Source organism: Hyperoodon ampullatus, assembly GCF_949752795.1.
Source record: "Hyperoodon ampullatus genome assembly, chromosome: 1".
NCBI lineage: Eukaryota > Metazoa > Chordata > Mammalia > Artiodactyla > Ziphiidae > Hyperoodon > Hyperoodon ampullatus.
The window spans coordinates 49,548,120-49,564,505 of record NC_136914.1 but is presented as its reverse complement, the minus strand read 5'-3'; the positions used below and the strand labels follow the sequence as shown (position 1 = coordinate 49,564,505).

The window sequence follows — 16,386 nt, the reverse complement described above, 5'->3', positions numbered from 1 at the left end:
CACCCTCCTCAGATGTGAGAGTAGGAGACCCAACCACCTGGGGAGAACCAAACAAACCTGGGTTCAATTCTCAAGCCAGTCAGTTTATTACATATGGGACCTGGGCCAAGTTACTGAGCTTCTCTGAGTATTTACAAAGTGTACAGTAATACCTTGCTCGCCCTGTTGTAGTGAGAATTATATTTAACTGGTTGTAAAACATATACCATACAATGAGCTTTCCATACATTATTTTTCTCTCTTTAAATTCCATGGCAGGAGCATGGGAAAAGGAGATAAGAACAGTAAGAAGGGCAAAACACAAGAAGGGAAAATGAACTTGATAGGGAGATAGGGAATAATAGTAGTACAGGCAACAGTGGCCAGTTGAGCTATTTGTGCCTTAAATAAACTTTCCCTCTCTGTGGCAGCTCAAAAGCAGGCAAGGAACATTGTCCCACTGAAAGGGAAAATTTTATTTAATCATATCCTCCCACATCAACCCTGAAAAGTCATTTAATCTATCTTAGATATGTCTCATTCATTCATTTATTCATTCGATTTCATAAAGCACTTTAAACAGTGCTACTCATCATGTGGTTCAGAAACCAGTGTCCAAGTGAAGGAGCTGGCACCAGAAAGCAAATCAACTACATCACCAAGCCCACTATTTAGTCAACATTTTTTTCACAGCAAGATTTTCTCCCTGAATGAAACAACATGTTGATTTACATTGTAGAACGACGAGCACCTTATCTCATTCTGGACTAGCTACTTCGAGTAGCACTGTCTCAGAGTACCCAGTCACTTACTAAATAGACAGTCTTTGAACTAACCTTAGCTGAGGAGTCCCCGACAGATTTGTGTCAGATAATAAATTTCCCAAATCCTTGTGGTAGAGCTTGTGCAGTTAAAAAATAACATCACATATGACTCAGCAGATCTGGCCTCATGCTTTTAAAAAGAGAAGTGTTTTATCAAACAAAGGTAATGAAGCATACAGGCTGTGCAGAATGCTAACCACAAATACTAGAGGTGAGCACCTTGTGGAGATGGGCGTCAGTGGCAGACTTGCCAGCAAAGTGTACTCAACATAGTATGTAATTAGAAATGAAGGGACTGGTGCTTATAAAAGAGGTAGACTTTATAATGGTACAAAGTGCTGCCAGGCTTTACAGCTGAAGGGAATGACCTCTGAAATCCTGAGGATTTAAAAAAATGTTTTGGCTGCCACTCTATGAGTGACTATGACTTGCGGGTGGGTCTTAAAAGTAGGGAATGCCTTATTGAGATGTACATTTCACCTTTCTATGGCTGTCACCATTACCTGGACATATTTTGTTGAAAAGATAGGAAATGGTTTTAGCCAGCAATGAAATGTGGCTATCCAAAGGATCAAACTCACCAAGGCCCATAGGGACTGGAAAATTTTAGAGTGAAATGAAAACGTATTCTATAATTTAAATCTAAAAACAGTTTCAGCAAGTTATTTTTAAATGTACCTTATAGCAAAGGCACTCTGCATGTGCCCAGAGAGGGCTATGGGAGGATTGTTTGTAAGAGCAGAAAATGGAAAGCAACCCAAATTCCACCAAGTGGTGAATCAATAAATAAAACTATGGTGCACCCATACAAGGCAATAACAAGCAACAATTCGAAAGAAAGAGATCAATCTATATGGATTGGCATGGAAAGAAAAGACATTTTAAGTGAAAAAAATAATTTAGAAGGCAACACAAAATATCCCATTTATATAAAAATTTTTTAAAGCCACCTACAGAACGGTTTCTGAGTGTGCGTGTATGTAAATATATAGAAAAAGGAATGGAAGGATATATGGCAAACTGTTAAAAGTGCTTTGTTCTAGAGAAGGGAGCATATACTTCCTGTGGGGGCGGGGGGGGGTGTGAGAGAGAGAAAGGAGAGGAAGGAAAAAGGCAGGCAGGGGTGGGGGGAGAGAAAATAAAATGTTAACAGCATTCTACAAATTTAAATCAAAACTATGCCATTTCTGACAAACTAGTAGTTGCTTGTTACCATTACCCTCATCATCTCCTGGAGACATTGGCTAAAGTTGGATCCAAGTCTTAAATTACCACCATTTCCTGTAACTCCTGGATATTTCAAAGAACTCTCTCAACCCCCTGCCAGCTTTACTATTGCTAGTTACAGAAACCACTGTCTGGGAAGGTATGATGACAAGATTTTAGTTAGCTTGCCTGTGACTGATCACCTAGCAGAAGCCCAAAGAAAACCCCCTTCATTTCCTGTTGAGAAATTTCCCATTCAGCTTGCCAACTGACTCAATTCCTCAAAAAACTAAAAAACTGGACTTCAAAGTACTGCTACCTGAGAAGTATTGCACACTCTCATAGAACTTTTCACAATTTTCATAAATCCTAACATTCTGCCTTTTCTTTGTTTAGTTTCAGATATCCAGGTTCTAGAGGAGATGTTTGTCCAAGACAGAAAGTTATTATTTTTCAGTAGTAATGATAGCTAACATTTACATGGCACCAATCTCCGCTGAAAGTGCTTAAATGGTATTAACTCATTTAATCTCCCAACAAACCTATGAGGTATGTACTCGTATTATTCTCATTTTATAGATGAGGAAATTAGACAGAAAAGTCAGATAACTTGCTCATGGTCTCACCGCTGGTATAATGACACATTTTGTTGCTATTATACAGAGACACGTTGTCGACCCTGATATACAACGCCAGACCCAGAGATTTCGATTCACTGAATGCTGAATTACTATTGAATATTCAAAACACCTGAAGGCCAGACTTAAATCATTCCATTCAGGAGCTCCTACTGGGGCAGTTAGAGGCTGAAGGATAAAATGTGAACTCACCCTATATCTGAAGCTGGGGAAAGTCCATAGTGACTCATCACCACAATCTGGATCTGTCTGATGCTACCGCCAAGCATAAACAGGGTGGCTGAGCACGCAGGGTGAAGTCACCTCACCGCATATATAGCCAAGACATTCAGGTATCCACAGCTTCCACCTGCTTGAGAGTCTGTCTAGTCACCGGGTTTCTCTCAGCTCTCAGGAAGAATGCATGGAATGAGAAAAAGATCAGTCTTGATCTCTGCAAATGCCTTACCCAGCCACTGGAACTGACATAATTTTCTACTCCCTGTCTACTTCTATAGTTGGTAATCAAATACAAGAATATAAAAGTTAATAGCTCTTCTTTCCATTTAGCAAGCAGCAGTAGACTTAGAATCTTTATTCTCTATGTGATTTGTTTCTATAAGTCTATGTTGGGAATACTTTAAAATCCATTTTAGCATACCACATGCCGTGCACTGTGTATGGCTTCAGGTATAGCTGGATTCAGAGGTTCAAATGATGTTGTCAGAATCTGATATCTCCCCACTCTGTTTTATTGAGCAGACTCTCTCTTCATGTCTCTTCCCAACTTCAAGTCCAAAGGCAAAATGTGTGCCTCTTTTCCAGTCACTTATACAAAAGACCCAGGACTAGTTTTTTTTTTTCTTTTTTTTTTTTTTCTTTTCTGCCATACACGGGCCTCTCACTGTTGTGGCCTCTCCCGTTGCAGAGCACAGGCTCCGGACGTGCAGGCTCAGCAGCCATGGCTCATGGGCCCAGCCGCTCCACGGCATGTGGGATCTTCCCGGACCGGGGCGTGAACCCGTGTCCCCTGCATCGGCAGGCAGGCTCTCAACCACTGCACCACCAGGGAAGCCCCCCAGGACTAGTTTTGATGGGGCCTGATTGACTTGGCTTGAGTCAAACACCCATCCCTAACCCAGTCGCTGTGACCATAGGAAAGCTACTCTGTGACTGGCAAATGTACGTTACAGACAATCCTGAAGCCAGGGAAAGTAGGGAAATGATGGTTCCCCAGAAGGAACTCAGGGTAATCAGGAGAACTGGGAAGTATCCTGGGCTGGCCGGGCAGGCAAAAACAGTGACAATGGAGCTCAGAGCAGTGTTGTCTCTGAGAGGTGTGGTGGTGGGGACATAGCTTCAGAGTGAAGGTTTCTGTGTCAGTAAATCTCTTCATGTACATTTGTCCACCAGGATAAGATATAGGAGGAGTATTTTGGTCCTTGGTATGATGGTGATAGATAAAGATGCCTTTAAATGCACAATTTGGTTAACTGAGAAACATACAGAATCATTCATCATTATATTTGGCCCAGAAATTAGATTCTATTTCCTGATCTTGTGACAGAATATTTCTCCAACTCATTGTGAATAGGATTCATTCCCATTCATTCACCCATATGCTCATGCATTCACATAGTCCATAAAGAATCCACTAAGAGTCTGCCATGTGGGAAGCACTGGGGGTCACCCTCAAATCAATGACCCCCTGGAAGGCAAACCTCTGAAACAGGTGTCTCACCCCCTGTCTCCCTATGGGCTGTCATTCTTCCCACCAGCCCTGAGAAGTAGGTCCATGGGGCTTTGACATTTCTGAGAGAATAAAACAAAAACTTATACACAGTGATTTTTTTTTAACTTTTTATAATGGAAAGTTCCAAACAAAAGTAGAGAGTGTAATAAGCTCACATGCACCCATCACCCAGCTTAAACAATTATTAAACATGGACAATCTTGTTTTATCTAATGCCCCCACTCACTCCCCATCCTCTGATTATTTTGAACTAAATCCCAGACAACTTATAATCTGTCAATATTTCAGCATCCATCTCTGAAAGGTAAGGACTCTACTTTTTTTTTTTGACAGTCATTTATCATTATCACACTTACAATAATCACTTAATATCATCAAATATCCAGTAGGTGTTTACATTTCCCCAATTGTATTTTCTTTAATGATTTGTTTATTTGAAGCAGGATCCAAATAAGGTCCAGGGCTTCCCTGGTGGTGCAGTGGTTGGGAGTCCACCTGCCAATGCAGGGGACACGGGTTCGTGCCCTGGTCCGGGAAGATCCCACATGCTGCGGAGCGGCTGGGCCCGTGAGCCATGGCCGCTGAGCCTGCGTGTCCGGAGCCTGCGCTCCGCAACGGGAGAGGCCACAACAGTGAGAGGCCCCCGTATGGCAGAAAAGAAAAAAAAAAAAATACAAATAAGGTCCAAACGTTGTAATTGTTTGATATGTCTCTTAAATCTCTTTTAATCTGTAAATTGTCCCTCTACCTTTTTTTCTTTATTTATTTTGCCTTGGAAAAAAAATTGTTTTAACAAACCAAGTCTTTTGCCCTACAGTACATTGGTGAATTTTCAGGATAGTTTCACAGAGCTTTTACAGCAGCAAGTTGATGCCCAGGGGATCAGAGCCCACCTAGCACAGTGATTAGAGCAAGAATTCTAGAGCCGTATTGCCTGTGTTCATATCATGGCTCTGCCACGTACCAGCCACGTGACTTAACCTCTCTGTGCCTCAATTTTCTCATCTGTAAGTGGGGATGACAATAGTACCTACCCCATTGGGTTATTTTGAGAATTAAATGGCTTAATGTATGTACAATAATTAGAACAGTGATGCTTAGAATACAGCAAATGATATATTATACAGATGAGGAAATTGAGGGTCAGTGAGGCCGACTGGTCCAAGGTCTCACAGTTAATGGGTGGCAAGACAGAGACTAGAACACTGATTTATCCCACTGTTTTAATACTGTTTCAAACCATTGATAAATGAGGGCTCTCATGTCTTGGGCATCACTCTGATCCTGAGCAGGATGTTATTGCCTTTCTGTTGTTAAATCACTAGGATGATGTTAGGAACCTTCTCCAGGCCTCAGTCTCTGATCTGCAAAATGGTGGAGTTGGAAATATGTCTCAGGTGCCTGAAATCCCTTTTAGGAGAAATCCCAGCAGAAGACGCCCTAGCAAGCCTAGCAGGAGAGTCATACAGGCCATTCCAGAAGCGGCACCTTCAAATCGGCGCCAACCACAGAACTTACAGATCCCCTGAAGGAGTGTGTGCCCCATTCCTTCTGACAGAGAACGCCACCCCCAGGCCACCGGGAAATAAGCCTCGCAGCGCCAGCCGCTACTCTCTCAGCCTGACTCAGGGTGCAGGCCCGATACCAATCACTCCCCATGCTACCTGTAATCCTGATTCGCGGGAGTCCTGATGGCAGCTTCCCAGATTATTCACACGGCCATGTAAGGGGAACGCCTCCTCCAGACAGCTTCAGCGGTTTCTGCAGCAGGAGACCAGCCTCACTGGACATAACTGTAGCTTGCCTTTGGTTCTCTAAGGCTTGGAAGCAAAACGGGGACTTCATCCCAATAGGACTGCAGAGATGAGCGAGGCAAGGTGCAGCTGATCATCCCTCAAGCAGATAACCTGGGGGTCCCTGAGCATGTGAGAGGCAGTTCTGCAGAGCGGCCCTCAAAGCTGCAGATGGACAGAGCAGTCCAGCCTTTCTCAACATCACTGGGCTAAACTGCAATATACAAATAAATAAGACTGTCAAGACTTACTCTATACACCAACAGTAAATATATAAGTTAGAATTTTCTGTCAAATAAGAATTCGATGAGGGACTTCCCTGGCGGTCCAGTGGTGAAACTCTGTGCTTCCATTGCAGGGGGCACAGGTTCAATCCCTGGTTGGGGAAATAAGATCCCGCATGCCACACGGCCAAAAAAAAAAAAAAATTAGGAAAAAAAAAAAAGAATTCGATGAAACTTTTAAAAATTTCGTTCCCTTTGAAGTTTTATTCCTTTATAAATTTCAGGACAATAGATGCGAACAGAAAAAATATATATACAATTTTGCTTTTCTTATTTATTTTCATCAGCATTTCAAGTGAAAGGTCATCAGAAATCCAATACAGAAAAGAAAGAGGATCAGAAGAAATAATACAAATGTCCATCAACAAAAAGTTTCGTTAAATAATTTGCAATAAATCCATAAAACAGAACACTGGGTAGTAAAGAGAGTATGTGGATCTAATTTTATTGGCATGGCAATGTAAGGATGCAAACACTCACCAACTAGGAAATGGTAAATTCCACAGGCTTGATGATAATCCTAGGCAAAATTCTAGAAACAGATGATTAAATGGACGATTGGTCAGCAGTTTGGAAAGGAAGTAGGGAACAAGCTCAGTTCCTTAGATTCAGTGGCTCTGTTGACGTTGTGTCCTGTGCCACATCTAGCTCTGGTGTAGGTGCTGGGGCTAAAGATAGGGTTCCTGCTGTCATGGAGCTTTCAGTCTGGCAGGGACATTAAATATTAACTAAGGAATAACAGGAAAGGGTTTGAGTGTTACAATAAAGGAAGTACTGGGGGCTACGAAGCAGAGAAACATAATTAATTTTATGTCAATTGGGGTGTATTACATATACTACTTTGCCCTCTGCATTGGAATCACATTGCCATGCCACGTTGAGCAGAATATTTTCCTGGCTGTTGCAGAAGGAACAAAAGAGAACGCAGGTCCTGGCTTTGAAGGGCTGCTCGATGTAAAGGCCTTTGAGTGATCGAATGAGTTGGCAAGTATAACCTCCTAAGAGAACAAAGAATTGGAGTCACTGTGATTTAACTGCCACAACTGCCACAACAACTCCCTTTCATGTGCCAGGCACTGTGGTTGGAGCTTTATGTCAATTACCTCTTTTATTCATCACAACACTCCTCTGAGGGAAATACTACAAGCCACATTTTACAGATGAGGCACCTGAGGCTTCAAGTCACCCAGCTAGTAAGAAAAGGAACCAAGGTTGGAACCAGTTTGTCCTAATTCCAAGGTCCATGCTCTTTTTTCTTTTTAAATTTATTTTATTGAGGTATAGTTGACTTACAATGTTGCATTAATTTCTACTGTACAGCAAAGTGATTCAGTTATATATACATTCTTTTTCATATTCTTTTTCTTTAATTATTTATTTATTTTTGGCTACATTGGGTCTTCGTTGCTGCTTGCGGTCTTTTTCTAGTTGCAGAGAGTGGGGGCTACTCTTCGTTGTGGTATGCAGGCTTCTCATTGCGGTGGCTTCTCTTGTTGGGGAGCACAGGCTCTAGTTGCATGGGCTCTAGTAGTTGTGGCCCACAGGCTTAGTTGCTCTGTGGCATGTGAGATCTTCCCGGACCAGGGATCGAACCCGTGTCCCCTGCATTGGCAGGCGGATTCTTAACCACTGTGCCACCAGGGAAGCCCCATATTCTTTTCCATTATGGTTTATCACAGGATACTGAATATAGTTCCCTGTGCTATACAGTAGGACTTTGTTGTTTATCCATTCTATATATAAATTTGCATCTGCTAATCTCAAACTCCCAATTCATCCCTCCCCCAATCCCCCTCCCCTCTGGCAGTCACAAGTCTGTTCTCTGTGTCTTTGAGTCTGTTTCTGTTTCATAGATAAGTTCAGTTGTGTCGTATTTTAGATTCCACATATAAGTGATGTCATATGGTGTTTGTCTTTCTCTTTCTTTCTTTTTTTTTTTTTTTTTGCGGTACGCGGGCCTCTCACTGTTGTGGCCTCTCCCGTTGCGGAGCACAGGCTCTGGACGCGCAAGCTCAGCGGCCATGGCTCACGGGCCCAGCCGCTCCACAGCATGTGGGATCCTCCCGGACCGGGGCACGAACCCGTGTCCCCTGCATTGGCAGGCGGACTCCCAACCACTGTGCCACCAGGGAAGCCCGTGTCTTTCTCTTTCTGATCTACTTCACTTAGTATGATCATCTCTAACTCCAACGTCCATGCTTTTAAGCACTTGTGACCGCCCACTCCCATTCCTCCAGCAGCTGACAGGAAACAAACCAGGCATCTTAGGGCAATTTGATGAATCAGAGTGGGACTTGGAAGGACAAATCACTAAGTTAATCTCCCAAAATTTTCATGTTTGTTTAGACAGTGACCATGATGGTTACTAGAGAAGATTGTTTTCTGACTCTGCTGCTCTTGGCTCCTTGACAAAAGCAGAGAAGAAGCCTTAATCCCTGATCCGAGATCTGTGAACAGCCTCTTCAAACTGCCAGGGTCACAAGGCCTTTAGATAATGTCCTCCCTGTCCTGTTTGGTTTTGTTAAGTAAGCTACACAGAGGGAAGCGGTGCTGAATATTTCCTGGACAGATTCTTTCTCTTGCTGAGGGAGACCTATATACACAAGTAATGAGAAGGCACTAAGAGGGAAAGATCTGAAGGAATTAAAAGGATAGTGAGGGCGTGGTTGTCCACAATCCAACTCCAACCAAGGACAGATGAATGATGTTTGGCTGTCATTACAAGAAGCTCTGGTTGACAAATACTGTCTGGTATTTCCTTGCTGATTTCTTACCCTCACACCGCAGGCCCTAATCCCTGTGGTCCACTATGCAAATGAAAACTCCCTGAATCAGGCGGCCGATGACTCACCAACCCCTTTTAAGCCACGTTGTGTTCAAGGCAGTGACTGCTTGGGGTAGAAGCCATGGCTCACAGACTCTGCTTCTCCTACTGGCTGCTGGTCTGCTGGTTGGTAGTAACTGTGGCAGAAGGTAAGGGTTTTGTTTTTATTCTACTGTGGGTCCAGTAATTAATAAGTTGTGTGAAAAGACAAAATTTGGCTCCATGATTATACATATCATGAATTGGAAATATTTATGTCAGCTTTCATCAGCCTGTGTGGTTAAAGAGAAAGAGGCTGAATTTTATCATCGGAAGACCATCGGAAGGTCCTAGTCTCAGCCCTAGCTATGTGACTTTAGACACACTTAACTGCTCTGATATCCATTTCCTCAAGTGTGAAGTGACAGCATTAATGATGTCCATTATGGGGTCGTGGGGACCAAATGAGCTATCATGCAAGAAAAGCTCTTCATCCTTCAAGCACTATATGAATACTAGTTATTATTGATATAGAGCTAACAATTTCCACCCTGAATTACAGCAGTGTCCACCTCTTATATGCTCAACAGCACGGTATTTTGCCCATGGTGGGTGTTCCGTCTCTGTTTATTAACTGCTTTAGTTAATCACACCTAGTCAGTTGTGTCTTGGTGCTGCGGAGGTTAGCCTAGACTTCTTTCTTTAAGATTCTATTAGATTCAATTTATCCCCTACTCCTTTCTCTTTCCTTTTCCCCCACTACAAAATTTCCAGATGGCCTGAGCCAGAGCATTGGTTTGCAAACCCTGGGGACAGGAAAGAAAAGGGGGAGCGCCCCAGCAGTCAAACTGAGTCCTCCACCACTTTCACGTGGCCTGGGGCTTTGCAGGGGCTCAGTCAGACCCTAGTCATCCCCTAGCAAGTTCCCTGCACCCATCCACCAAAGCTCACAACAGAACAGAAAGGGGCAGGGACATCAGAGGTGGTGGTGAGGCCACCAGAGATCACCTTGTCCAATCTCTGCATGAACTCAGGAGATCAGAGGGCAAGGAGACAGACTGCAAAGAACACCTGCCCGATTCCCAAGACAAGACCTGCAAACATCACCCACTAAAAGTGACATCTGAAAGTGGCACCATAAAACAAAACCTGACACCGGACACCTTTCCAGAAAGTCAACCACTCTTCAGGAAACCTTGTAAATACGTAGCTAAATAAGTTATAATGAGATTAGAGGTTTATTCACATTTTTAAAAAAAAAACACCATTAAAATGTGATTTCTGATTTAGGCTCACTCTTCCCCACTATCCCTCAGACTAGCCTCAAAGATCTTCAAATGCAGCTTCACTCTCTCCAGGCAGCCCTGGCTCCAGGCCATCACCCACTTACACATGCCCTGGCTCTGCCAGACGGGGTCATGTGTGGGTCTCCAAACCCACCCTGTTCTCTCTCTCCTCCACAGCAGCAGCTATGGCTGCCCCCCCTCCTGATTTCACCTCTGTTTATTGAAATTCTGCTTCACATGGTGACGTTTAATGTCACTATAGTATTACCTTCACATAAGGCTTTCTTAAGACACATAGCTTTAAAATTGCAATCTTCCTCCTCTGACATCTTTGAGTTCTTATAGCAATTTGTATATCACCCATGGTCCATACTGCATTCTTCTCTGCATTATAGATCCATGTATTTGTAGCGTCTCCCCACCTCTCAAGGGCAGGCCCCATGTCTTTATCATCTCTGCATTTGTCACAGCACGAAACAAAGTAACCTGCACACTGTTGAAACTACTAGACTTATAGCATAGGATTGAAAGAGGCCTGTGTAAACTTGTATGAACTGGACTCCAATGTCTTTACCTGTAAAATTAGAGAGTTGGCTAAAATAGCCAGTTATTCTGTGAGTCTACAAAATGAATTAAGTCGCAGTTACTGTGAGCAAATTAATCACAGGACATATTTCTTTTTGGTTCGACTCTAAAGGCACCTGAGAATTTTTGTGATACTCCAAGTGTAAAAGAAGAACTGCATACTTATACATCAAGTATAAAACTTACTTCTCTTAGAAATCAGGGTAGTTCACTACAAACCAGCTATTGTCTGCCCAAATAACCATAGACTACAGATAATTATATTTTTTTAAAAAAGGTCATCTCACCCTTACTTTTTTTTTTTTAAGTACTAGTTGTTAGCATACGATGAATTTCATGTCTAGACTATAGTAAACCCACTTAAAATTGATGTCCAAACTCCAAGCAATATTTTGGGTCTTGATTATTTTATTATCCTTTAATTTTTTTAATTTATTTTATTTATTTTATTTTTGGCTGCATTGGGTCTTCGTTGCTGAGTGAGAGCTTTCTCTAGTTGCAGCAAGCGGGGGCTACTCTTCGTTGCGGTGCATAGGCTTCTCTTTGCAGTGGCTTCTCTTGTTGGGGAGCACAGGCTCTAGGTGCACGGGCTTCAGTAATTGTGGCTCGCGGGCTCTAGAGCACAGGCTCAGGAGTTGTGGCACACGGGCTTAGTTGTTCCGCGGCATGTGGGATCTTCCCTGATCAGGGCTGGAACCCGTGTCCCCTGCATTAGCAGGTGGATTCTTAACCACTGCGCCACCAGGGAAGCCCTATCCTCTAATTTTGAATGTAAGTTATTGCAGTTTTCCTGGGACTGGAAGGACTTCCCTAGTGGTCCAGTGGGTAAGACTCTGCACTTCCACTTCAGGGGGCACAGGTTCGCCCCCTGGTGGGAGAACTAAGATCCTGCATGCTAGGCAGCGAGGCCAAAAAAAATTTTATTTAAATTTTTTTCTGGGACTGGAATGAAATACTGAGCTTCACAAAAATCTACAGAGAGGAACTCAGCATCTACACTCAACATCTGCCTCATTCAATTAATCAGCTATGTACTGGGCACGAAGCTAAGCCAGGGACTGTTCTGGGTACTAGGGACATAGCAATGACCAACAGAGTCAACAGGCCTTGTCTTGATGGAGGCGCAATAACAGCAGCTAAGACCTACCAAATGCATATGTCAGGCATGTTCTCAGCACTTTACATATCTTATTTTAGACACTACAACAAGCCAGTGAGATAGGTAGTATTATTTTCTCCATTTTACAAATAAGGAAAAGAAGACTGGGAGAAGTTAAGGAAGCTGTCAATGGTCACACAATTATTAAACAGCAGAGCTCAGGGACCCTATGCCGTTCTGCCTCTCAAAATGTTTCCAATCTGCACTTAAATATTTGACCTACTTTGGTCTAATTAGGGCTGCAAAAGAGCTCTTTGTGTTTGATATTCAGTATCTTCGGTGTCATGTCAGTATGTTACATAATGAGAAATATTTGCTTATTAATGATCACATTATCCCTGAGAGGTAGGAATGTGGTAACTTTTGAAAATTATGGAAACTGAGATTTCTCTCAGTCTGTTCAGGTCCACTGTAGGCACTGGGCTAGCAATGAGACCAGGTATAGAGAATGATCAGGCAGATACTTCCGTGGAGGAGGAATATAACCGCTGAATAGTAATCACATGACTGATGAATATGATGAAAGTGGACTCACAGGGTGCGAGGGAAGCATATTGCCAGGGGCCTTAAGCCAGCCTCAAGGGAGGGAAGGCCTCCCTGAGGAAATGAGACATGATCTACCATAAACTTCTTTGGATCTACTTCTCTCACTTCAAAGAGAACTCTACACACTTCTGAGTCTTTTTTTCCCCACCTATTTAATCCACTGGAATCTGACTCGGTTTCCTCCGTTCCACAAAAACTACTTCAAAAAAATCATTCATGGCCCTGGGCTTTTAAAAAGCTGGTTCCAGATGCCTAGAGCACCATTGTCAGGAGGATTTGGAGAGTAGCCTCAGTTTTAAGAAATAGAAAAAGCACAAGGGGTGGGTGTTTTTAAAAACCGGAGTCCAGCTTACTGAATGGCAGAGCCCAAGACCTAGCTAAGCCTGATCTGATAGCAAAATGTCAAGATGGAGCTTAAGAATAAGACTAGCTTCAGATTTCCCTGGTGGCACAGTGGTTAAGAATCCGCCTGCCAGTGCAGGGGATACGGGTTTGAGCCCTGGTACAGGAAGATCCCACATTCCACGGAGCAACTAAGCCCATGCGCCACAACTACTGAGCCTGCACTCTAGAGCCCGCGAGCCACAACTACTGAAGCCTGCATGCCTAGAGCCCATGCTCTGCAACAAAAGAAGCCACCGCGATGAGAAGCCCACGCACCACAACGAAGAGTAGCCCCTGCTCGCTGCAACTAGAGAAAGCCTGTGCACAGCAACGAAGACCCAACGCAGTTAATAATATATAAAAAAATTTTTTTAATTTAAGAATAAGGCTAGGGCTTCCCTGGTGGCGCAGTGGTTGGGAGTCCGCCTGCCGATGCAGGGGACACGGGTTCGTGCCCCGGTCCGGGAAGATCCCACATGCCGTGGAGCGTCTGGGCCCGTGAGCCATGGTCGCTGAGCCTGCGCGTCCGGAGCCTGTGCTCCGCAACGGAAGAGGCCACAACAGTGAGAGGCCCGCGTACCACAAAAAAAAAAAAAAAAAAAAAAAAGAATAAGGCTAGCTTCTCCCCTAGTGATTCTCAGCAGAAAGTTTTCATGTTATAAAGGTTCAGAATTGATCTGATTGTGTAGAAGAAAGAATGAGTAATATGGGATTTAATCATCTTCTGTAGTTTGAAATGTCTTAATCTAGTTTCAGCCGTAAGATTTTAATACTCAGTAGCCTGGGTGGGTATGGGAGAAAGAGTCAGTATTTAATTCAATAAACAGACACCCATTCAAGCTGGCTTAGAAGAAAAAGAATAGAGCTGGAGGTGGGGTGATTATTATAAAGATATTTCCAAGGACCTTAAGTACAGCCAGCCCTCAAAAAGACCAGCCCTGAGAAAGTCAAGAGCCAAGGTTACTCTCATCATCACTCTGTTACCACATAGGCACTTGCCTCTTTTTCTCTTTGAGAGGCTTTCCCCATTTTACAGCTATGGAAATATTGGTTTCTCTGTTTATTCAACATTCAACTGGCTAATATCTGACACTCCAGCCCCCGCCCTACCACTTCCACTAACATTTTCCACTAGCTGTGTCTCTTTGTTGAAATTCTTGAGTGAGAAGCTGATTGGTCACTGGTCAGCCAATGAATGAGTTGAGTGTCTAACAACAGTCCCATCAGCCATAGCCAAAGGAGTGTAGTACTGACCTTTCCAGGTATTATGGGTGAAACAGAATCTCTAGAAGGGGCTATGAATAAGCATACCCAGTTCAACCAAGAAACCTGAATTCAACTGTTTTAAAGGTGAGGGGAATCTAGCTCTTAACTTACTGTGAGGAATTCATTTTTCCATCATTCACACTCAGCAACCCTTTCCAGACCTGTTTTGGTAAGTCTCTAAGGGAGTGAAGAAATAATTTCCTAAAGGAAAGCTTGCTTTTTCGTAGCCAGTTTGATTGTACGATACAGCTAGAGGGAAGACCTTGACACTGGAGGTTGATCCAAATTTCTTCTCAGAAATTAATGTCATCCTGGTCCTCAGTGCTCATTCCCCTGGAGCAAGTAGATGTTCCCTCCCTTCCTCTTCAGGGAATGATTTCACTGCTGGGGAAGTGAAGCAGCCCTTTTCTTTACATTACTTTTTTTCCATCAAATTTTCTTTATTTATTTATAATTTATACACAATAAAATGCACAAATCTTAAAGGTATATATTGATCACATTTTAGATATGTGTGTGTGTATACATATGTGTGTACATTTGTATTTTTGTGTATATATGTATGTATGTGCAAATGTAAATGTGTGTGTATATCTATCTCCATATTCATGTAACAACCACCCAGATCGAGATCTAAAGAATTCACTAGTTACTTTTTCCACTAAATAACACCTACGCTAACCCTAAGCTAACTATTTTTGACTTTTTTTTTTACCATAGATTAGTTTTGCTTGTTCTTGAACTTCATAAAAATGGAATCTCACAGTAGGTACTCTTTTGTGTCTAACTTCTTTGCTCGACATAACATCATAGGATACATCCATGTTGTTGTATTAGTAATTCTTCCTTTCCATGCTGAGTATTCTTTCATTGTATGAATACACAGTTTGTTTATCCATTCTCCTATTGATGGACACTGGCATTGTTTGCAGGTTTGGGTTAATATGAATAAGACTGTTGTGAGCGTTATTGAACTAGTCTTTTGTAGATATAAGCACTCATTTCTCTTGGGTAAATTCCCCCGAGTGGAATTCCTGGGTCATAAGGAGTGTCTGTATCTCATTTTACTGGCCTGGGCAGTTCTCTCAAACATGTTTTGAGACTCTAGAATTCTCTCTTCCCCTGTTTCTCCCCTGCCTCCACCTGAAGACTCTCCCCTCTGCTCCTGTCATCAGGCCTGTTTCCTGACTTGCGCTTTTCTCCCCACAGGACAGGAAGAGGTATTCACCCCTCCTGGAGACTCACAAAATAATGCAGAGCCTACAGACTGCCAGATCTTTACTCTTACCCCTCCTCCCACCACAAGGAACCCAGTGACGAGGATCCAGCCCATCACCAGGACACCTAGGTGTCCCTTCCATTTTTTCCCGCCACAAAGGCCCAGAGTCCACATTAGGTTCCCATACAGACCTTTCCTCCCTCCGATGTGCTACCACCCTTTTCAGTTCCATCCACTTTTTCGGCCGCACAGTCGCCTTCCTCCTTATTATTATTTCCCCAGAAGAAGACTCTGGAGAGGAAGCTCCTCTGAGGAAAGCAGAGAAAAGAGAGAAGCCCCAAACGTGCTGAAAAAGATTTCTGTTTTCAGTTACTAAACTAAACCTATTGGACTGGAAAATTAAGCATCTTAAACTCCACCGACTAGAAATTGTTCTCCTTGTCAGCAGTGAACATATTGGTTTATAGGTTATTCATGTTTGCAAAATAGAAGCAATAACTACATTATTCTTACCTCTTAGTTTTTATGATCACAGGATACTTACGCAAGAAAAGTTCTAAAACAGGTGGTTCCAATAATACCTATCATCCTGCAATACCAGAAGAATCAGCTCCATCTTCTAAATTACAACGAAGAGCATTTAAATAAATTGAGATTGTTATAAACCAAATGGAGACATTAA

General features: G+C 42.8%; 1 protein-coding gene across 1 annotated transcript; it reads left to right on the top strand.

Annotated features, from left to right (window-relative positions):
• Nucleotides 1-9,362: 9,362 nt before the first annotated feature.
• ODAPH (odontogenesis associated phosphoprotein) lies at nt 9,363-16,080 on the top strand (the record flags this gene model as incomplete). Its single annotated transcript, XM_079710631.1, has 3 exons — nt 9,363-9,429; nt 15,695-15,833; nt 15,957-16,080. The coding sequence occupies 3 exons, from the start codon at nt 9,363-9,365 to the stop codon at nt 16,078-16,080; spliced, it is 330 nt and encodes a 109-aa protein (XP_079566757.1).
• Nucleotides 16,081-16,386: the final 306 nt, after the last annotated feature.